Below are 24,468 nucleotides of genomic sequence, written 5' to 3'. Positions count from 1 at the left end.
AGTTAAACTAAGCCCCTCGACATACTACTGCAATATTACACAGTTCGGTCCAGATTTGGATATAGCTGACATATAGACCGATCCGCCGATTTAGGGTCTTAGGCCCATAAAAGGCACATTTATTGTCCGATTTTTGGACAGTGAGTTGTGTTTGGCCTTTCGAAATTATTCTTCAATTTTTCTCAGATTGGTCCATATTTGGATATGTCTGCCATATAGACCGATATCTCGATTAAAAGTCTTGGCCCCATAAAAGGCGCATTTATTATCCGATGTCGCCGAAATTTGGGACTGTGAGTTAAGTTAAGCCCCTCGGCATATTACTGCAATTTGGACTAGATCGATCAGGATTTGAATATAGCTGCCATATGACCGATCTCTCGATTTCAGGTTTTGGGGCCATATAAGGCGCATTTATTGTCCGATGTCGCAGAAATTTGGGACAGTTAGTGGTGTTGGGCCCTTCGACCTTCTTCTTCAATTTGGCTCAGATCGGTCCATATTTGGATATAGCTGCCAAATAGAACGATCTCTCGATTTAAGGTTTTGGGGCCATAAAAGGCGTATTTATTGTTCGATGTTGCCGAAATTTGGGACAGTTTTGTAAGTTCCTTCGACATACTTCTGTAATATGGCACAGATCGGATCAGATTTGGATATGGCTGCCATATAGACCGATATCTCGATTTAAAGTCAAGGCCCCATAAAAGGAGGCCACCGTAGAGCAGAGGTTAGCTTGTCCGCCTATGACGCTGAACGTCTGGGTTCGAATCCTGGCGAGACCATCAGAAAAAATTTTCAGTTGTGGTTTTCCCCTCCTAATGCTGGCAACATTTGTGAAGTACTATGCCATGTAAAACTTCTCTCCAAAGAGGTGTCGCACTGCGGCACGCCGTTCGGACTCGGCTATAAAAAGGAGGCCCCTTATCATTGAGCTTAAACTTGAATCGGACTGCATTCATTTATATGTGAGAAGTTTTCCCCTGTTCCTTAATGGAATGTTCATGGGCAAAATTTGCAAATTCGCCCCATAAAAGGCGCATTTATAATCCGATTCACTGAAATTTGACACGGTGACTTATGTTAGGCTTTTCGACATCCGTGTCGTGTATGGTTCAGATCGGTTTATTTTAAGATATAGCTACTTAAAAGACCAATATTTTGTTATAGACAATTGAAGAATGACTTGCACATATTAATATTTGGTCCAAATCGGAACATATTTCGATATATGGATACCATTTCGGTGGGTATCCAAAGTTCGGCCCGGCCGAACTTAACGCCTTTTTTCTTGTTTATTTCATTATCTTAGTGAAGACACATGCTAAGCACGATTTGAGCTAATAAATAAATACAGAATATTTTTAATTGGATAAAGTTTTGTTAAAAATTCGTCCACAGATTGCACAGATCTGGACACATCGCACTCACTTCGCATGGCCACATTATCGGTAGTTTAGCTTTTTAGGTATATCTAGATATATAGCTAAGTATATAGGTATAAATAAATGAATAAATAATAATGAAAAATGATGATTACACTTATAACATCAAAATAACCCATTTTATGGTTAATATATTTTAAACAAATGATTTAAAATGTTATTGACTTTAACGTTAAATATTGAAATTTGTACTTTAATGTTGAGTTTTGTGCTTTTGTTATACATTATTTGCTGCAAACATAATACGTTAGTATTTGTTGTTTACAAACATATTTTTCTCAGAAAATCTCGTTTCTACACTATTACTTAATACTGTTTTAAATACTTATTTTGACGCCTATGGCGTAAGTGTCTTCTATTTCCATGCTGCCACACATACATCAAGATTTTCGACAAAATTATGAGAATGCCACCAAAAACAAACATGGAGATGCCAATCAAGTCCAGCGAATAGTATATGAAACAACTGAAAGCCAAACGAGCAACAAATGAAAATTTCAAACAAATTTTTTCTTTTGCTATGACTTGGGCCACAAACCTCATATGCCGCACTGGAGATTGCAGATGGGAAACATCGTTATGTCTCATAAGGAATTCAGACCAAAATATTGCTGTGTCCAGTGGTGTGGTGATTTGATCCAACAACAATTGACTTTTCTCTTGGACTTTTCGTTTATATTGGCCATTGTTCAAAATCGCAATTATGGCCTGATAGAGTTTATCTGCTGTAATCGTTTCAAGTGGCAATCGTATGGCATATCCATCCGATTCGGCTTTAGCTGCATTTACATCATGATCACAGAACACGGGCAGCATCACCATAGGAACCGCATGATAAATGGCTTCGAACATGCTGAGCAGGCCGCCATGTGTGACGAAAGCCTTCATCTTCCGGTGTCCTAATATGTCCTGTTGCGGCAGCCAGCCACTCAAACGGACATTCTTTGTGACCGCGCTCATATTTTGATGCGTTGTCTTGGTCAAACGGGGGGCCATATGTTCTGCAGTGTTTACCGAGCCACCTGCATCCCACTTCCATAGGACATGATATTGCGGTAAACGAGAAAATACCTCGACGAGCAAACGGCGAAATTCCTCAGGCACATTTGCCGCTCTCACCGATGAACCCATTGAAAAAAATATTACACCCGCCGGAGCTGATTCCATGAACTCTTCCAGGTCTAGTGGTAGACAGCCTGCGGGCCTGCAGTGAATGCATGCAATTTCGATAACATTCGGATAGAATGGTCTTGCATTTGTTATGCTGGCATGGCCATTCTGCAATATGATGGAAACGTTCTGCATCAGTGCATAGGGATGGGGTATGCTGGCACCGAAGTGTTTCATCAGGACACCATGCACTTGATTGGTATAATACTATTGGCCGCGTTCGTTGTTGTTGTTGTTAGCGTTCGGGTTGTTGCATTTTAATATGCATTTTAACCATTTCATGAAATATGAAAAATATGGAAAAGCAAAAAAAAGAGGAATGTATTGAAACGACAAATTGATATTATAAACAAAATTGAATTGAGTGCAAACAGTGCCTACCTTGTGAAAACTAACAAGTAAAAGCGTGCTAAGTTCGGCCGGGCCGAATCTTATATACCCTCCACCATGGATCGCATTTGTCGAGTTTTTTTCCCGGCATCTCTTCTTAGGCAAAAAAGGATATAAGAAAAGAGTTGCTCTGCTATTAAAACGATATCAAGATATGGTCCGGTTCGGACCACAATTAAATTATATGTTGGAGACCTGTGTAAAATTTCAGCCAATTCGTATAAGAATTGCGCCCATTGGGGCTCACGAAGTAAAATAGAGAGAACGATTTATATGGGATCTGTATCGGGCTATAGACCGATTCAGAACATAATAAACACGTTTGTTGATGGTCATGAGAGGATCCGTCGTACAAAATTTCCGGCATATCGGATAATAATTGAGACCTCTAGGGGTCAAGAAGTCAAGATCCCAGATCGGTTTATATGGCAGCTATATCAGGTTATGCACCGATTTGAACCTTATTTGACACAGTTGTTGAAAGTAAAAATAAAATACGTCATGCAAAATTTCAGCCAAATCGGATAGGAATTGCGCCCTCTAAAAGCTCAAGAAGTCAAATCCCCAGATCTGTTTATATGACAGCTATATCAGGTTATGGACCGATTTCAACCATGCTTGGCACAGTTGTTGGATATCATAACGAAATACTTCGTGCAAAAGTTCATTCAAATCGGATAAGAATTGTGCCCTCTAGAGGCTCAAGAAGTCAAGACCCAAGATCGGTTTATATGGCAGCTATATCAGGTTATGGACCGATTTAAACCATACTTGGCATAGTTGTTGGGTATCATAACAAAATACGTCGTGCGAAATTCCATTCCATTCGGATAAGAATTGCGCCCCCTAGAGGCTCAAGAAGTCAAGACCCAAGATCGGTTTATATGGCAGCTATATCAGGTTATAGACCGATTTAAACCATACTTGGCACAGTTGTTGGATATAATAACAAAACACGTCGTGCAAAATTTCATTCTGATCGGATAAGAATTGCGCACGCTAGAGGCTCAAGAAGTCAAGACCCAAGATCGGTTTATATGGCAGCTATATCAAAACATGAACCGATAGGGCCCATTTACAATACCAACCGTTGTGCAAAATTTGAAGCGGCTAGCTTTACTCCTTCGGAAGTTAGCGTGCTTTCGACAGACAGACGGACGGACGGACGGACATGGCTAGATCGACATAAAATGTCACGACGATCAAGAATATATATACTTTATGGGGTCTCACACGAATATTTCGAGTAGTTACAAACAGGATGACGAAATTAGTATACCCCCCATCTTATGGTGGAGGGTATAAAAATAAAAAGCCAAAGCGAACCATAGTTTGGGAGGAGTTTTAAACGTCGTCACTGTTTTTAATTGCCGGTTGGCAGTGAGTAAACATTTTATTTAATCTTTAAAGGTCATGCATCCACTGTATGATAACAGGTTATGGAGATTTTAAATGCTATGGAAAGAACTCAGCACGAACCAAGAAAATATTTTTAAAGTGAAATGGTCAACGTTGGGCTGTGCCTCATTCCTCCACCTTATGCTTTAATTGGACCTTTTATATTTTATGAAAAATTCAGAAAAAAATTAGATTTGTTTTTATAACTATTATTGGCAATAAAATTTGATTGAATTATGACATGTTTTTCCGCATGTGGTTCCAAATCATTACACAATAATTCAGATTAGGTTAAGAAAAATATGTTTATCCGTTTTTTCCAACGGAAAAACTAATGTACCAAAGACAGGGTACGCCCAAACTAAAAAAAAGGAAATGTCATGATTTAATTATGAAATAAAAAAAAATTTTTTGTTGCTTTTGAAATTACAGATTTTTAATGTGGTACACAAACAGCCCTATATGAACTATTTTGAACAGTATGAGAATATATTTTTTTATTGTTACACTTGTACACATATATCGTGAGCTTATATACCGAATTTTGTAAAATTTGTTACACTGTGGCCAAAATGAAAAGTTTTTCTCTGGACGATAACATATAAAGTCTTCCTGATCTCGGCTTTAAGACTAAAGTGTTACTGTTTATACAATTACTAGCTGACCCGGGCCCGCTCCGCTGCACCTTCTTCTACTTTATATGGAACAAAGTTTCCTTGAAATATTTATTTTCGACAATTAAAGATCTTTTAATGAAATATCATGCTAACTTGACTAACACTTTAACAATATAAGTGCCTTTATCTGAATCCCATATGATCTTTATTGGTCTACGAATTTAAGTTTGGATGTAAGTTGTACTCCATTCTTAAAATACCTTATTTCAGCCCGATGTGCTCATGATGTCTGATTTAGTGGTGTTTTCGGGGTAGAGGTAGTCCCCCAGATACTTGGCACTGAAAAAATATCAGCATCGTGCTCTTCTCTCAAATACCATTTATTTAAACCCCATATTGCCATTGGCTTAAGAGGAGTTTACGGGATGAGGCGTCCCCCAAACACATGGCCCCAAAATAAGTTATCAAATTCGTTTTCTAATCTCAAATACCTTTCATTTGAGCCACATATTGGCATGGTCGAAAAATTTTTTCCGTTTGGGGGTGTTTTGGGAAAGGGGTGATGCCCTTAATACATGGTCCTACATTTGGATATCAAATTCGTATTCTACTCCCAAAAACCTTTATTTGAGCCCCATATTGCGATGGTCAGTAAAAAATTGCTGTTTGTGGGGTATTTTGGGAAAGGGGTACCCCCAGAAAATTGGTCCCGAAAATTGGTATCAATTCTTGCTCTACCCCTCAAAACCTTTCATTTAAGCTCCATATGGACAGGGTCGGTAAATATGCCCGATTTAGGGGTGTTTTAGGAATTGGGGTGGTCGCCCAAAACGAAGCCCGGAAAACATATATGCGCCGTGCTCTTTTCTCATATATCTATATATCATATATTTGAACCCCATATTGCCATTGCCCTCAAAATTGGATATCAAATTCGTTTTCTAATCTCATTTAAACTCCTTATTGCAAAAGTCAGCAAATGTCCGGTTTGGGGTATTGGTCCTAAAAAATATGAGTATTAAGTTCCACTCTCTTTAAGACCCAAATTGTCTTGGTGAACAAATACGTCCTATTTGGGGGTTGTTATTGTGGTGGGACCGTTGGCCCCTTATGTTGATATCGGATACTTTCACATACCTTTAATTTGAGACCCATATTTCCATAGTCGGAAAACATGACCGGCTTGGTTGGTGTTTTGGGGGATGGGCGGCCACTCAGTGAGTTGGCATTGAAAATATTTAACGGATTCGTGTTTCACTTTAAAACCCCTCTTATTTGAGCCTCATATTGCAATAGTCAGAAAATACTTACTATTTGGGTTGTGTTGTGGGGGTGGCGTGGCCCCGTAGACACTTTCCCCGAATATTGACATCAAATTCGTGCTTTACTCCCAAAGACCTTTCATTTGAGCCCCATATTGCTATGGTCGTAAATTTCTCCCTTTGGGGGATGTTTTTGGTGAGAGGCGACCCCCCAAACACTTGGTCCCATATTTGGATATCAGATTCGTATTTTAAATTCAAATACCTTTTAGTTAAGCGCCATATTCCCATGGTCAGTAAATAAGTCCTGTTTGGGGGGTGTTTGGGAAAGGGGTAGACCGCCAGAAACGTGGTCCCACATTTGAATATCTGATTCGTATTCTACTCGCAAAAACCTTTCATTTGAGTCCCATATTGCCATGGTCGGTAAATACGTCCGATTTAGGGGTGTTTTGGCGCTTGAGGTGGTCCCCCTAGCACTTGGTCCGACAATTGGATATCAGATACGATTTCTCATCCTAAATACCTTTCATTTGAGTCCCATATTGTCGTGATTGGTCTAAATATATGTTTGGTAGGTTTTAAGTGGGGCGTCCCCCCTAGGTACCCCATCCGAATTTTGCATATCAAATTTTTATTTTTATGGTTCTATATGAGAGCACACAAACTTTCGCTTAGATCGCACCACCCATCTCCCAATCTGACGTTTCTGAAAAATAGGGTAAGGAGGAGGAAGTAAACTTGGAAAGAATTGAAGGAGAATCTGTGAAAATGGGTCTGGCAGTAAATGGAGATAAGACAAAATGGATGGTATCAACTACCAAAACGCCTTGCATAACAGATCAGTTAAAGAAAATGGAGAAAGTTAGGAGCCACAACTTTGAGATAGTCAGCAACTTATCTTAATCGGCAGCGTAGTAACCGAAACGAATGACACGTGATTTGAAATACAGCGAAGAATAATATTGACAAACACATGCTACTTTGTTTAGAAACAAAGCCACCTCTCGTCAGACGAAGATGACACTATAAAAGACATTGATACTACCCGTGTTGTTATATTGTTCTGAAGCATGGGTACTTGTGAAAGCAGATGAGGTAGTGCTTGGAGTGTTTGAGCGAAAGATTCTTTGCAAAATATATGGACCAGTTTGCGTTAATGGAGAATAAAGGCGACGTATAAACCCGAGCTGTATGAGCTGTATGACGACGATAGCATAGTGGTATACGCAAACCGGGACCGAAAGCGTAAAGCTAGCCGCTGGAAATTTTCCACAGATACTAAATATAGAAGTAGGTCGTTGGAGATTGCAAATGGGCCATATAGGTTCAGATTTAGATATAGCTTCATATAAATCGATCTCCAGATTCGACTTCTTGAGCCCCTGGAAGCCGCAATTTTTATCCGATTTGTCTGAAATTTTGCATATTGTGTTCCGCTAAGACTTCCAGCAACAATGCCATCTATAACCAGATATTGCTCCCATATAAACCGATCTCCCGGTTTATATGGGAGCATATAAACTTAACACGATTTTACATGTTTTAATATATATATAATATATATATATAAAATATATATATATATATATATATATATAAAAAGGAGGCCACTTATTATTGAGCTTAAAACTTGAATCGGACAGCACCCATTGACATGTGAGAAGTTTGCCCCTGTTCCTTAGTGGAACGTTCATGGCCAAATTTGCATTACAACATACATACGATTTTTACGTTGAACACTAAGCTCCTATATAGTCATCTCTTGCTACATTGGGATTGGATTTAAGAAACACTGCTAGTGCTATCTACAAATAAACAGTAGGGGAACAGTATTTTAATTGATTACAGTTCCGAGAAATCAAAGAAATAAGAACGTGCTAAGTTTGAGTTCTTTAGACCCTAGAAGCCGGGCCGCTAGAAATTTAACCTTATTAACTGAGTTTGGATTTGAATTATTTTGTAGCTATGAAATTGGGAATCGATTGTGGTTTCAATGATCTCAAGAAGTCATATCGGGATATCGGTATTTAGGGGGACCTATCACCACATTAGGATAAAACTTGGCACTGATGTTGTAAGTTATAAGATAGGTTTTAGGGTGATATTTTAACCAAATCATGTGAAAATTATGCTTCTAGGGAATCAAAACGGCAAAACCGGGGATCGGTTTATATGGGGGCTGCATCTTTTTATAGACCGATTCTTATCGTACTTTGCATGGAAGTCATAATAAAAGTTCTTGCTTCAAATTTCAGCCAAATCGGATGAAAATTTACGCTTGTAGGGGCTTAAGAAGTCAAATATCAGTTTATAGACCGACTAATATCGCACTTGGCATGGTTTTGGAACTCATAACACAAGTCCTTGTTCCAAATTTTAGCCAAATCTGATAAAAATTGAGGCTTCTAGGGGCTCAAGAGCTGAAAAGCGGGGATTGGTTTATATCGGGGCTATATCCAAATCTGAACCAATATAACCTCCATTTGGAACCATTTGCAACCCCCAACGATCTACATCAATTAGAAGTATCTGTGCAATATTTCAAGCAGCTGGCTTTACGCGTTCGACCGCCTTCGCTTTTTTTTAGCAGGTTTCGGCTCGGCCGAACTTAGCATTATTTAACTATTGTAGTTTATGCAGATTTATCGTTTTGTTGACTTTTCAAAGAAACTTTGGAAAAGTTTCATTTTGGAGCTAGCCTAGAGATCGAATTTATCGATAAATATAACTGTATTTTCGAATATCGTCATCGAATATTGTCTTTTTTTCATCAATGAAAAAATTTATTATTATATCTTAAATTTGAAAAAATCAACTAAGGGCCATTTTGAGAGCCAAATACCACACCGTGCATCGGTTCGGTATAATTGTCATTAGTTTCATCTATTTGTTTTCAAATGTTATGGAAACATATATGAACTAAGTTATAATACCCTATTCTACAGTAGTGGTTCAGTATACCATTCAAATTTCTTTTCATTTTTAAATTGCATTGGCCAAAACATGTGAATTCTTATATTAAAGTGCAGTGACTGGCTAACACTTACTTATTGCCTTACCATGTGCAGTATATCGGCCAAGCGATGTATCAGAGAATTCTCCACTCGCTGCAAAAGATTCATTGTCTCTGTAAATGCTGTAAAGACATGAGGAGTTACGGCATAAGTAATTGGATTTCCTGCCATTGCCAGACTTCCTGTGTAGAAGCCTACCGTATTGATAAACATGAATGGCAGACCCAGGCGATGTACGATACCCAATGCACATTCCGGAAATGCTCCATCTACAATTGCCAAATGGAATCTCTGTGTCAATAAGTCATCCGTAACGGTAACTCCACTTTGGGCATCGGCCTCCAACAAACTGTTGCATGACTGTGAACGAAATGGAAATAGGAGGAAAATAATGACAATAGTAAGACAAAGAATTTTCCTCAAAAAATATATTTGAGCAAGCTTTAGAAATGGTGCGTTATCTTAACAGTGAGTTTAATAAATGCATTCTAATGTCGCAGCAAGTGAACACACGCACTCAAGCACACAGTTTCCCCCGTTGAGTTAAATTCGGGCGGACCCATAGTTCATTGAACCATAAGCCGGAACATAAAACATATTCATATTGGTTAAGAATGGTACCTTCTTGGCTCTCAAGAAGTTAAATCTGGTAATCAGGATTTATTGAAGATTAAGATTTCTGCATTCCACAGGTAATCAGGATTTATTGAAGATTAAGATTTCTGCCTTCCACAAGCCCATGGGCACAAATCGGGAGAATGAGAGATACGTTATGAACTGTGGATAGAGAAGTGAAGTCGAGAGATTCGTTTATATGGGAACTATATCTGAACAGAGACAGGTCCAATACAAATTCCATACCGATATCCGTTTTAAATTCTTCGAAATGAACTGCAGCAGCTGCAGAATGAATGTCAACACATTCTATTTCCGAATGTCGTTTTGAAGGCAATGTTATTTGTCGGATGTCGATTCTTCAAACTAAATTTTTGGCCGAAAAAATAATTCTCTTTGTGGAAACTTCGTATTTTTAACCTTTCAGTTTTTTGCCTGTTAGGGCGAGATCAATAAATTTTACAATTTTTGTTAGTTTCTCTTTCGAGACGAGCTCAATGATCGAAGATGCAAATAAAGGGTGATTTTTTTGAGGTTAGGATTTTCATGCATTAGTATTTGACAGATCACGTGGGATTTCAGACATGGTGTCAAAGAGAAAGATGCTCAGTATGCTTTGACATTTCATCATGAATAGACTTACTAACGAGCAACGCTTGCAAATCATTGAATTTTATTACCAAAATCAGTGTTCGGTTCGAAATGTGTTCATTCACCGTTCAGCGATGAGGCTCATTTCTGGTTGAATGGCTACGTAAATAAGCAAAATTGCCGCATTTGGAGTGAAGAGCAACCAGAAGCCGTTCAAGAACTGCCCATGCATCCCGAAAAATGCACTGTTTGGTGTGGTTTGTACGCTGGTGGAATCATTGGACCGTATTTTTTCAAAGATGCTGTTGGACGCAACGTTACGGTGAATGAACACATTTCGAACCGAACACTGATTTTGGTAATAAAATTCAATGATTTGCAAGCGTTGCTCGTTAGTAAGTCTATTCATGATGAAATGTCAAAGCATACTGAGCATCTTTCTCTTTGACACCATGTCTGAAATCCCACGTGATCTGTCAAATACTAATGCATGAAAATCCTAACCTCAAAAAAATCACCCTTTAGAAAAGGAAAGCCAAAGACAGCAACACACACACCAACCACTATGGGACGCGTTTCGTCTTTGGTTAGAAGACTTTTAAACCATATTAGGTGTGATGGCTTCAAGGGCCGTGCTTTGGTATGTTTTATTTGAATCGTATTAATAGCGAAAACGCATCTATGATACAATTACCACATTAATCAAGCTCGACAACCCTGCTTATTAGCCGTACTTTTCCCAATGCAAATATTTTTGTGTAATGACAGACATTCTATCTGTATCAAATTACACTTCTTCCGTACTACACATGATTTTGTTCATCTGTTAGAAGTTGTATTGATGGCTCCGAACACCAATCAAGTTATCGTCCGATTCGGACCATAGCTGAACTGAACGTTGGAGACCATAGTAGAAGTCGTTGTGTAAAATTTAGTAGAATCAAGATGCAAGATCGGGTTATAAGGCAGCTATATCAGGTTATGAATCGATTTAAATCATATTTAGCATAGTTATTGGAAGTCATAACAAAACACCTTATGCAAAATTTCAGCCAAATTGGATAAGTGGCTCAAGAATTCAAGAATAAAGATCCAAGATAGGTTTATATGGCAGCTATATCAAAACATGGACCGATATATCCAATTTTCAATCCCAAACGAACTACACTTATAAGAAGTATAGGTGCAAAATTTCAAGTGGCTAGTTTTAATCCCTCGAAAGTTAACGTGACAGACTGACGGACGGTTGGAATGTTGCTCAGACCTGTGCATCCTCAAAATTATTTTTTTCAATCAAAAGATTTCGATAAATTTCAATAACATTCTCCTAAATTTTTATACCCACCACCGAAGGATGGGGGTATATTCATTTTGTCATTCCGTTTCCAATACATCGAAATATCCATTTCCGACCCTATTAAGTATATATATTCTTGATCGGCATGTCCGTCCGTCTGTCTGTTGAAATCACGCAACAGTCTTTAAAAATAGAGATATTGAGCTGAAATTTTGCACGTTTTGTCCATAAGCAGGTTAAGTTCGAAGATTGGCTATATCGGACTATATCTTGATATAGCCCCCATATAGACCGATCCGCCGATTTTCGGTCTTATACCAATAAAAGTCACATTTATTATCCGATTTTGCTGAAATTTTGGACGGTGAGTTGCGTAAGGCCATTAGACATCCTTCGTCCATTTGGCTCAGATCGGTTCAGATTTGGATATGGCTGCCATATAGACCGATCCTCCGATTTAGGGTCTTAGGCCCGCAAAAGCCACATTTATTATCCGATTTTGATGAAATTTGGGACAGTAAGTTGTATTAGGCCGAACGACATCCTTCGTTCTTAATTTGGCTCAGATCAGTCCAAATTTGGATATATCTGTCATAAAGACCGATCCTCCGATTTAGGGTCTTGGGCCCACAAAACCCACATTTTTTATCCGATTTTGCTTAAATTTGGGACAGTGAGTTGGGTTAGGCCCTTCGAAATCCTTCGTCAATTTGGCCCACATCGGCCCAGATTTGGATAAAGCTGCCATATACAACGATTTCGCGATTTAAGGTTTTGGGCCCATAAGAGACGCATTTATTGTCCGGTGTCGCCGAAATTTCGGACAGTGGGTCAAGTTAAGCCCCTTGCTATACTTCTGCAATATGGCACAGATCAGTCTAGATTTGGATATAGCTGCCATATAGACCGTTCTCTCTGTTTTAGGTTTTGGGGCCACAAAAGTCGCTTTATTGGCCGATTTCGCCGAAATTTGGGATAGTGCTTTGTTCTCTCTCTCTCTCTCTCTCTCTCTCTCTCTTCGACATTTCTCTGCAATTTGGCCCAAATCGGTTCAGATTTGGATATAGCTGCCATACAGACCGATATCTCGATTAAAAGTATTGGCCCCAAAAAAGGGGCATTTAAAATCCGATTTCACTTAAATTTGACACAGTGACTTATGTTAGGCTTGTATTGTCGTATATGGTTCAAATCGGTTTATTTTTAGATATCGCTACTGAACTTATTAGTATTTGGTTCAAGTCGGAATATACTTCGATTTAACTGCTATGGGACATAAGGAATGCAATTTTCACCGGATTTTGATGAAAGGTGTTTTACCTATATACCCGAGGTGGTGGGTATCCAAAGTTCGGCCCGGCCGAACTTAACGCCTTTTTACTTGTTAAAGTTTCTTATAAACCTCCACCATAGGATGGGGGTATACTAATTACGTCATTTTGTTTGTAACTCCTCGAAATATTCCTCTGAGACCCCGTATAGTATATATATTCTTGATCGTCATTACATTTTAAGTCGATCTAGCCATGTCCGTCCGTCTGTCCTTCCGTCCGTCTCTCTGTTCGTCCGTCTGTCTGTCGCAATCACGCTACCTTCCAAAGGAGTATAGCTAGCTGCTTGAAATTTTGCACAAATACTTCTATTAGTGTAGGTCAGTTAGGATTGGAAATGGGCAATATCGGTCCATGTTTTGATATAGCCGCCATATAAACCGATCTTGGAACTTGACTTCTTGAGCCACTAGAGGGCGCAATTCTTATCCGATTGGAATGAAAATTTGCAGGACATGTTCTGTTACGATATCCAACAACTGTGCCAAGTACGGTTCAAATCGGTCCATAATCTGATATAGCTGCCATATAAACCGATCTTGGGTCTTGACTTCTTGAGCTTCTAGAAGGCGCAATTCTTATCTGATTTGCCTGAAATTTTGTACGACGGATCCTGTCCTGACCACCAACATTCGTGTTTGTTACGGTCTGAATCGGTCTATAGGCTGATATAGCTCCCATATAAATCGATCTCTCTATTTTGCTTCTGAGCCCCCAAAGGGCGCAATTCTTATTCGAATTGACTTACATTTTACACTGGTCTCCAACATATAATTTGATTGTGGTCCGAACCGGACTATATTTTGATATCGCTCTAATAGCAGAGCTAATCTTTTCTTTTATCCTTTTTTTACCCAAGAAGAGATTCCGTGAAAAGAGTTCTACAAATGCGATCCATGGTGGAGGGCATATAGTACCATAAAATAGCACCTGCGTGCTCATTGCCATAAACATATGTTTTAATATACAAACCATCGAATGCAACAAGATACTAAAATCGATTTAAAAAATCTCACTCCTAAGATTTTTAAGAAAAGTTTTTGTTAGATATTTTTTGGAGTGTGAAAAATTTCCGACTTTCGAAAGCCAATTCCCCCACAACATGACCTTATATCACGGGAAAAATTGATTTTAACTAGTTTTAGCCGTCTTCTTTACGCCAATCCAAATTTCATTGGGATACCTCTTACCTAGCTCGAGCTGGAATTTTTCTAAGACAGCTCCATTCTTGGGTATTTTACTACTCCTTCGTATTTAATGGGTTAATGACATTCTGTTTAAAGACCGAATCACCCAGATTAATTGACATTTTAAAATAATTATTTCAAATGAAACCATTTCATTTTTTCCTTGGAATTTCATAATTACCAATACAGTATTGAAGGCAATTGATACGGAACTCATAGTGAGTTAGGATTGAAATTTATTAGTCAATAGCAAACTGCTTTGATTCTAGTAAAAATTTGTTAGTTCTAGGCTTTGACCGTAGTGCTAAGCACAGTGAAACATTTTTTAAAAAATTTTAAAATTTACTTTTTGAATTATTGACTTTCTTCAAAATTTTTTTTTACAATGAAAAGATCTTAATACCGACTTTATGTAAGGAAATGTGCTAAATTATATTAGTCGGCAGTCTTTTATCTATTAGAGCAAGTTTTATATTACGCGAACGGTTGTCGCTTGGTCATTTGATATTATTTATTAATTTTATCTACCGAGTAAAATTTAGTAGACAAAGAAAGAAAAAAGTCTACCACTGCAATAACGTGAAAATCTCTTCATATTTCTGAGTTCTAGTTCTATCTTCATTTTTATTTTATTTTCATTAAATTAGGAAACATGTATGGCTATACGGCAATAGTTGGATGCAATTTTTACCGGACATCTTTTCCATCAAACACGGATTTTCGAACGATTTTAGTAAGGAGGACAAATTAGCAGTATTACTTAAGCAGAAAGTAGATGGTTCGTCGTAAAAATTGGTCAATTGAAATAATAGCTACGTCCCTGATGAGGTCTGTATATAAATCTGATCCGATTTCGATGAAATTCTACAGAGAATGATAAAAGAAACCGTCGTGCAAAATTTCGTGATAATCGGTTAACAAATGACGATGTTATTGTATTGTTAGTACAAATCGAAAGAACATATGGTAGCAATATCCAAATCTGAACCGATTTTTTCCAATGTCAATAGTCTGTGTCTCTCGGCCAAAAACCATGCCTGTACCAAATTTGAAGACGATCGGATGAAAACTGCGACCTGTAAATACGGACATAGCTAAATTGAATCAGAAAGTGATTCTGGGTCGAACGGTATACGTAATAATGGGTTTATATCTCTTCCTTCTGGGTGTTTCAAACAAATGCACTAAGTTTTAATACACTTAACCACAGTAGTGGTGTAGGGTATAACAAGTAAAAGCGTGCTCAGTTCGACCGGGCCGAACCTCCCCAATGGATCGCATTTGTCGAGTTCTTTTCCCAGCATCTCTTCTTAGGCACAAAAGGATATAAGAAAAGATTTGCTCTGCTATTAGAGCGATATTAAGTAATGGTCCGGTTTGGACCACAATTAAATTATATGTTGGAGACCTGTGTAAAATATCAGCCAATTCGAATAAGAATTGCGCCCTTTGGGGGCTCAAGAAGTAAAATAGAGAGATCGATTGATATGGGAGCTGTATCAGGCTATAGACTGATTCATACCATAATAAACACGTATGTTGATGGTGATGAGAGGATCCGGCGTACAAAATCGCATAATAATTGCGACCCCTAGAGGCTCAAGAAGTCAAGATCCCAGACCGGTTTATATGTCAGCTATATCAGGCTATGAACAGATTTCAACCATACTTGGCACAGTTGTCGGATATCATTACGAAACACGTCGTGCACAATTTCAATCAAATAGGATAAGAATTGCGCACTCTTGAGTCTCAAGAAGTCAAGACCCAAGATTGGTTTATATGACAGCTATATCAGGTTATAGACCGATTTGAACTAAACATGGCGCAGTTGTTGGATATCATAACAAAACACGTCGTGCAAAATTCATTCCAATCGGATAAGAATTGCGCCCTCTAGAGACTCAAGAAATCAAGACCCAAGATCGGTTTATATGGCAGCTATATCAAAACATGGACCGATATGACCCATTTACAATCCCAACCGACCTACACTAATAAGAAGTATTTGTGCAAAATTTCAAGCGGCTAGCTTTATTCCTTCGAATGTTAGTGTGCTGTCGACAGACAGACGGGCGGACGGACAAACGGACGTGGCTATATACTTTATACTATATGGGGTCTCAGACGAATATTTCGAGTAGTTACAAACAGAATGACGAAATTAGTATACCCCCATCTTATGGTGGAGGGTATAAAAATAATATTACACTGTGACCAACCTCGATTGTTTGTATTCAGCAATTGACTCCATATCCATTGATTCCCAAAAACAAAATGGTATTAAAACTATTTGCCGCAAATAAAATAAAATAACAGCTGGTATTAACAAAGTTGCGTCATTTTTCTATCAGTGTATTAGTCAAAATCGGACGAAAATAAACGTGAGAACAATAAATAAATTACCCATAATAGGAACATAAAAAAAGTCATAAAAGAAGACATTGTGCAAAATTTTGAGAAAGTTTGTTAAGAAATACGCAGACCAAGGCTCTTAAAGTAAAAATTGGTAGATACATATATTTGGGGGCTATATTTAAATAGGAACTGATTTCTATTAAATTCGATAGGAATATCGAGAGTCATAAGGGAATTCTTTATGTCAGTTTTCGTGTGAATCGCTTAACAAATGACCAAATTATTGCAATACTAGTACAAATCGGCCGAACATATATATGGGGCCTATATCTAAATCACAACCGGTTTCTATGAAATTCCAAAACCAATAATGTCGAGACTTATAAGAGAATCCCTCCTGCAAAATTCGTGAGAATCAGTTTACAAATGACGATATAATTGCAATTTTAATCCAAATCGGACGAACATATATATGGGAGCTGTATCCAAATCTGAACCGATTTTTTCCAATTTCAATGGGCTTCGTCATTATGCCCAAGAAAATGATTGTGCCAAATTAAAAGATGATTGGATGGAAAATGCTACCTGTACTTTGTAAACACATTACATGGACAGACGGATAATTCGAATCAGAAAGTGATTCTGAATTGATGGGTATACTTATCATGGGTCTATGTGTCCATCTCTCTTCCTTTTAGGTGTTTCAAACAAATGCACCAAGTTATAATACCCTGTACCATAGTAGTGGTGTAGAGTATAACTATGCTATTCGAAACTTTGGAGAGGGTGAACCATATGAAATGATTTCTTTTTCTTTTCCACGTACTTCTGGATCCTAAATATCTCTAGTTTTTATTAGTCCGCCAACGGATGGCAATACCAAAGTTTCGACAATACAAGACTGTGACGCTGGCAAAAGTAACTACGGTTTATTCACGAGTATCCGATCAGAAACCTTTTACAATCCATTCAAGTTTCTGAATCTGAATGACCATGGGTCGGACATCTAGAACTGTATCCAGTGCTCTAGTAGGCGTGGTTCTCATCGCCCCACCAGACAACATGTTCCTTGAACCTGTTGTTATATGTTATAATAATGCACCTTTCTCAGTTGCCGTCCATTACACTACAGAGGCCTAATTACAATTCTATGAAGCCAGAGGACCATCCTCGGTTTAGTGGTGAATCGAATTGATGCACCGTCGTCGCCCTTGTTAACAGGCAGATTTCATTCTTCTTTGGGTTAACCTTCTGGTCCAAAGAAGACTAACCTAGCCCCTTCAAATGCCATCTCCAAGGCTCTCTCGACTTTCCTGGAATAAATATCAGGAATGTAACAAATAGGGTCTCCAAACAAAGTATAGTTGATTGCTTTTCAACGAAGATTTATTTACTCCACACTTGCCATATTCACCAACTAGGTTTTTACCAAGATTTTGGACAGCCGAAATGTTTCCCTTTAATCTTTTTACAAATTATTATTAAGTTCTTAGCTCAGGTTGAAAAGAGGGTGCGAATATTAATCCGCCCCATTCAACTATAAACATACAACTAAGCCAGTAATTCGCTTGTTGTGCGCTGTAAATAATAAAAAAGTAACTTTGAAAAAAAATCTAATTCAGGAATTCTGTGCTAATTATTTTCCATACCACGCCCCAAAGCTTGGTCATGTTTGGAATTGTATCCCCAAATAAGTGCCGGTGTCTGTAAGCCGTGCATGTGGGGCAATGACATGGGAAATTCCCCAACGTTTCATCATATTCCTCCCACGTCCAATACATGCTATCACTTGCCGCACCAATTTTGCATAAGTGGGCTTGTAGTCCTTTGTGTCCCGCTATGATACCAATAGCTATACTGACCTCCTTCTTACTTTCTTTCGGTAATAGTCATAATAGGTAGGTAAAAGGATTTTCGCCGTCCTACCGACCGTAGCGCAGAGGTTAGCATGTCCGCCTACGACGCTGAACGCCTGGATTTGAATCCTGGCGAGACCATCAGAAAACATTTTCTGCTGTGGTTTTCCCCTCCTAATGCTGGCAACATTTGTGAGGTACTATGCCATGTAAAACTTCTCTCCAAAGAGGTGCCGCACTTGCGGCACGCCGTTTGGACTCGGCTATAAAAAGGAGGGCCGTTATCAATGAGCTTAAACTTGAATCGGACTGCACTCATTGATATGTGAGAAGTTTGCCCCTGTTCCCTAGTGGAATGTGCATGGGCACAATTTGCAATTTACCGACCGTTTCGCTGTTCCACAGGGTTACATGCGCATTCGTATCCCACGCTCTTAACTCGGACAAGGTCGACCCGAAAGGCTTGGGGCTAACCAAGTTTATTCAAGACAGTTCTCTGCACTTTACTACAAAATCATTTGCTTGTTCATTCCCCTTACTCTAAAATGGCCTGGCACCCTAGCAATCCGGATCGTGCTATTCTCGGAGAAGGCTTTTATCTCCTACTTAAACTTCAAGACTGTTTGTGACCTAACCTTCCTGGTTGTTATAGCCCTGATGTCTAGTTTACTGCCAGTTAAGATGTTCAAACTCTACGTCCTCGCGTTGATACCACACCACTTTAAGCATTACATGCACGACCGCATTATGGTCATATAGTGGAAAACAGAGGAAAACAATCCCTGGGTTCTCAATGTAGACATCTAGGCACACACTGTCCTCTAGCTTTGATCCATCTGTGTAGCATGAAGTTCCAGATTGCAGTACCAGAGTTCCGTCCATCCAAGACTGCGCTGTTAAAAACAATGCATCGCTTTCGCCCTCAAGTGTCGTCTCAGGTATCCGATCGGAAACCTCTTCCATTCCTTCAAGGTTTCCTATCGTCGCCTCGGTTATACAGCAAGTGTGTGACCTGCTCTTATACTCTATCCATTCTCCCATCGCCTTAGTTCATAGCCGCAGTGGCTTCCTCACACTTTATCTGTACGTCTATACGTCGGATATCTAAAATAGTCTTCAGCACCCTGGTGGGCATGGTGCTCATCGCCCCACCTATGCATAGACAACACGTTCCCTGAACCTGTTGTATGGTCCTTATGTTGCACTTTTTCTCAATAGCAGTCCACTATACTACTGAGGCGTAAACAAGTATTGGTCTAATCATGCTTCTGTTAACACCCGTTAGGAGCCTACGTAGCGTCTATTACTACTACCACTAAATTTCACATGAGAATTCCACAAAGAAACAGGGAATACTTCTCTTTTATCAATGAGTGCAGTTCGATTAAAGTTTAAGCTCAATGATTAGGGGCCTCCTTTTTTATGCCGATTCCACGACCCTCCTTAATAGTGCCCAACATTTGTGAGCCTACTCGGTACGCTCCTAAATTTGACACTTCCATTTCAGTTTCCTATCCAAGATCACTCCTAAGTATTTGGCCATTTCAGATATCGAAATCGTTCTATTGAGGCAATATGGTGCTTCAAATCGACCATCTTCGTTTTCCTCGTGAACAGGCAGATTTCAGTCTTCTCTGGCTAAACATTGAGATAGCTAGATCTAGCCCAAGAGTTACCAAGACTTGGAGCAGTCCCCTTTAGTCACTTACAAATGAACTTTAGCTCTTAATTCCCCAAATAACTGCAGCACATAATTGCAATACCTGTGAAATAGTACTTTGGCACACTAAGTTCTATATTTTGCGCAGCAGTTCCGCAAGCTTCAATGTCATACCAAATTTTAATTTAACTTTTAGTTTTGTCGAAATGCGTTCATCACTATGGATTCTTATAAGAATTTGCCAATTTTGAACTCTCTTGAAAAAGCAAGAAAAGAAAGCGAGTCTGTGACTACATATCAAATGCCATACGTACTTGCATCTGATATGGAGACAAAGAAATATGGTGTGGTTAACCAAAAAAATACATACATATACAGTAAGGAAAGACAAAAGTCGGCTGGAGCCGACTATACAATACCTTACACCTACCCTACAATTAAAAATTCGGGCAATATATAAATATATATGTAGATGGGAGCTATATCTAAATCTGATCCAACTATTAAACAGATCGTTCGAAATTTGTTGTTACTACGGCCATATAAGTGCAAATCTGGCAATAAATATGTATGGGTGCTACATGCAAATCTGAACCGATTTTGATGAAATCTGGCAAATATGTTAAGATCAGTAATAAAACAATCCGTGCCAAATTTTGATCGGTTACAAATTGTGTTTATTACAGCCTTATAAGTATAAATCGGCCGATACATATATATTGGAGCTAAATCCAAATCTGAGCCGATTTTGATGAAATCTAGCAGATATGTTAAGATCAGTAACCAAACAATCCATGCCAAATTTTGTGCAGATCGGTTGAAAATTGTCCTTTATACGGCAATTTAAGTGCAAATCGGGCGATACATATTTATGGGAGCTATATCTAAATCTGAACCGATTTTGATGAAATTTTGCAAATATGTTAAAATCAGTAACAAAACAGTCCGTGCCAAGTTTTGTGCAGATCGGTTGAAAATTGTAGCTACTGCAGCCATTTAAGTGCAAATCGGGCTATAAATATGTATGTGAGCTATATCTAAATCTGAACCGATTTTGATGAAATTTTGCAAATATGCTAAAATCAGTACCAAATTTTGTGCAGATCGGTGGAAAATTGTCCTTACTACGGCATTTTAAGTGCAAATCGGACGATACATATATATGGGAGCTATATCCAAATTTGAACCGATTTTTATCAAAATCAATAGCGTTTGTCGTTGGAGACAAAAAGTGATATGTGCAAAATTTCGTGATGATTGGACAACAAATACGATTACAAGAATATATGGACTCACAGACGGACAGACAGACATTGATAAATCGAATCAGAAGTGATTCTGAGTCGATCGGTATACTTATCAATGGGTCTAGCTCTTCCCCTTCTTAGCGTTGCAAACAAATGCACAAATATATAATACCCTGTACCACAGTGTTGGTCCAAGGACGAACGCTATTTTTTGAAAAAATTGGCCAGATTTAGATATAGCTCCCATATATATCTTTCATCCGATGTACACTTTTAAAGCTGTAGAAGCCACAATTTTGGTCCGACCCTTACAAAATTTGGCACAAAGTGTTGTTGTTTACGTCCCAATATATTTATATGCAAAATTTGCCCTTTTAAAAGATGTAGGAGCAACAATTTTGGTCCGATCTTTACCAAATTTAACATGAGATGTTTCTTGTGACGTCAAAATGTCTATGCAAAATTTCATCGAAATTGGTTCCGATGTAGATATAACTCCCATACATAACTTTCATCCGATTTGAACTATTAAAGCTGTAGAAGGCACTATTTTGGTCCGATCTTTACAAAATTTAGCATTGGGTGTTTCATTTAATGTCCTTATATGTGTTTGATTAAGGTATAGCTCCCATATATATCTTTCATCCCAATTGGCCTTTCAAGGCTGTAGAAGCCACAATTTTGGTACGATCTTTACAAAATTTTGCATGAGGTGCTTTATTTGACGTTCCAATTGCAAATTGCAAATTTTGGCCATGAACATTCCACTAACGAACAGGGGCAAACTTTTCACATATCAATGAGTGCAGTCCGATTCAAGTTTAAGCTCAATGAAGAGGGACCTCCATTTTATAGCCGAGTCTGAACGGTGTGCCGCAGTGCGACACCTCTTTGGAGAGAAGTTTTACATGGCATAGTACCTCACAAATGTTGCCAGCATTAGGAGGGGAAACCACCGCTGAAAATTTTTCTTGATGGTCTCGCCAGAATTCGAACCCAGGCGTTCAGCGTCATAGGCGGACATGTTAACCTCTGCGCCACGGTGGCCTCCATTTGACGTTCCAATACGTGCACAAAATTTCATTAAAATCGGTCTTAATTTAGATGTAGCTCCAATGTGTATATTTCATCCGATATGGACTTTTAAGGCAGTAAATCCACAATTTTGGTCACATCTCTACAATATACGGCATGAGATGTTTTATTTCATGTCCCAGTATGTGTCATTAAAATTGGCACAGGTTTCGATATGACTCCCATATAATCTTTTATCCGATATGACCTCTTAAAGATGTGGAAATCCAAAACTTTTGTCCTATGGTAGTAAAATCTTACAAGTTTCTAAATTGCTATTTCAATTGGTATCCAAATTAAAGTCTGACTAGATGTCGAGATAAGTTCTACATATAAAAAGTACCACATACACTAGGTGGCGTAGAGTATTATATAGTCGACACCGACCGACTTTTGCCATTCTTACTGGGTTTTTCATAAACACTGTGAACTCACAAGTTTATTTAGGCACATAACTTTGGGGAATTCCTTTGTAGCATTTGCCTCAACAAACCGAAAGAAAGAATTTTTTGAGAGTACAAATCCAATTCGAACCCCTTCACAGAATACATACAATGGACAAACCAACAGGCCGGAGATACAATAAGCAAATGACACAAACTAGAATTTTACCTCAGCCGGATACCGCAATGCCTTCCAAATGGACAAAGGAGCTTTTTGGGCATAACGAGCTCCTACCAAATCCCAGTCAGTGTAGTTTTGAATGTATTCAACCAAATGCATTGGGGTGATTTCCTTAAGACCTTCCATGTGAAAATCTGCTTTAAATCCATTGAGAAATGTTACATGATGTCCTCTGCAATTGAAACAAAGCAAATACATAATAATTATGTGGACCATGAGAGAGAGTAAAGAGTAATGTCACCACCTACTTTTTGATCAGACCTTTGGCCAATTCCCAAAATGGTATTTTGTGGGATTTCGTACCACCCATAGTCACCATTAAAATATGCTCGGCACTGCTTAATTGTAATGAGATTAAAATCATCCAAATCAAATTCATTTCTTTTTTGTTTCTTAATTTTTTGATTTGTTCTTTTTTTTCTCTCTTTTTGTTTTCGTATTTGTCTTCGATGTATAAATTTATTTATATAGGCCTATGTTTAATTTGAAAAAGGAAGACACTATGGTGTGGCAGGAATAAATGGAAACACAAATTAAATCACGAACACAGCTCTCAAGAGGGCAACCACTTTCCGTTTCGAATTATGGTTTATGACTATTGCCACTTCATTTCCAACCGAACGAATTTATTTATTCCGGTCATGACACTTAACACGACACTGACAAGGACCCCACAACATCGACGCACACCAGGAAAATTAATTATAGAAATAAATGTACGTGTGTGTTTATTTTTAAATAAAATTCAATTTTTTAAAAACTTATTTTTGTAGTTATAATAACTGTCTATTACTTTCAATCAAACAATGTTAAATATCCCAAAATAGTTGAATAAATGCGTATTAGATGAAATCGGAATAATAAACCTTAAACTATATGGCTGTCGCTTTCGGAGTACGGAGTACGCAGCAAATGTATGCAGAGTCATACCTAGTGAGGGAGTGCAATGTCTTGCGTCATAAATAAGCTTAGAGTACCACCTATTCACCTCAGCATAGGCATACTTATCAACTCATTCCATTTGTAGTACCTTTGGTTAGTTTTATATATTGTAGTTTTTATATACACATGATATTTATAGGGGCCGTCATTATTGGAATCTTCTCTTTACCCAGATTTTGAAGAAAAGCAACACACTCTTTGTTATACCCTCCACCATAGGATGGGGGTATACTAATTTCGTCATTCTGTTTGTAACTCCTCGAAATATTCGTCTAAGACCCCATAAAGTATATATATTTTTGATCGTCATGACATTTTAAGTCGAACTAGCCATGTCCGTCAGTCCGTTGGAGGCTCAAAAAGTCAAGATCTCAGATCGGTTTATAT

At 38.3% G+C, this 24,468-nt stretch overlaps 1 protein-coding gene across 1 annotated transcript; it reads right to left on the bottom strand.

The window, feature by feature from the left end:
* Window positions 1–1,710: 1,710 nt before the first annotated feature.
* On the bottom strand, window positions 1,711–23,874 carry LOC106084470 (UDP-glucuronosyltransferase 2A1-like). The gene is made up of 6 exons (XM_059363190.1): window positions 23,388–23,874; window positions 23,128–23,311; window positions 9,345–9,659; window positions 2,460–2,822; window positions 1,984–2,420; window positions 1,711–1,911 (listed from the first exon to the last, which is right to left on the bottom strand). The coding sequence occupies exons 1-6, from the start codon at window positions 23,516–23,518 to the stop codon at window positions 1,752–1,754; spliced, it is 1,590 nt and encodes a 529-aa protein (XP_059219173.1). The 5' UTR covers window positions 23,519–23,874; the 3' UTR covers window positions 1,711–1,751.
* Window positions 23,875–24,468: the final 594 nt, after the last annotated feature.

The sequence above is a fragment of the Stomoxys calcitrans genome, chromosome 2 (genome assembly GCF_963082655.1).
Source record: "Stomoxys calcitrans chromosome 2, idStoCalc2.1, whole genome shotgun sequence".
Taxonomy (NCBI): Eukaryota; Metazoa; Arthropoda; class Insecta; order Diptera; family Muscidae; genus Stomoxys; species Stomoxys calcitrans.
This window is presented reverse-complemented; position numbering and strand designations above follow the sequence as displayed.

Coding starts and splice junctions, on each gene's coding strand:
- LOC106084470 (XM_059363190.1), bottom strand. CDS start 23,518: ATGAATTTGATTTGGATGATTTTAATCTCATTACAATTAAGCAGTGCC. Junction 23,312..23,387: donor GCCAAAGGTCTGATCAAAAA/GTAGGTGGTGAC, acceptor TTTCAATTGCAG/AGGACATCATGTAACATTTC. Junction 2,421..2,459: donor AGTGGGATGCAGGTGGCTCG/GTAAACACTGCA, acceptor CGTTTGACCAAG/ACAACGCATCAAAATATGAG.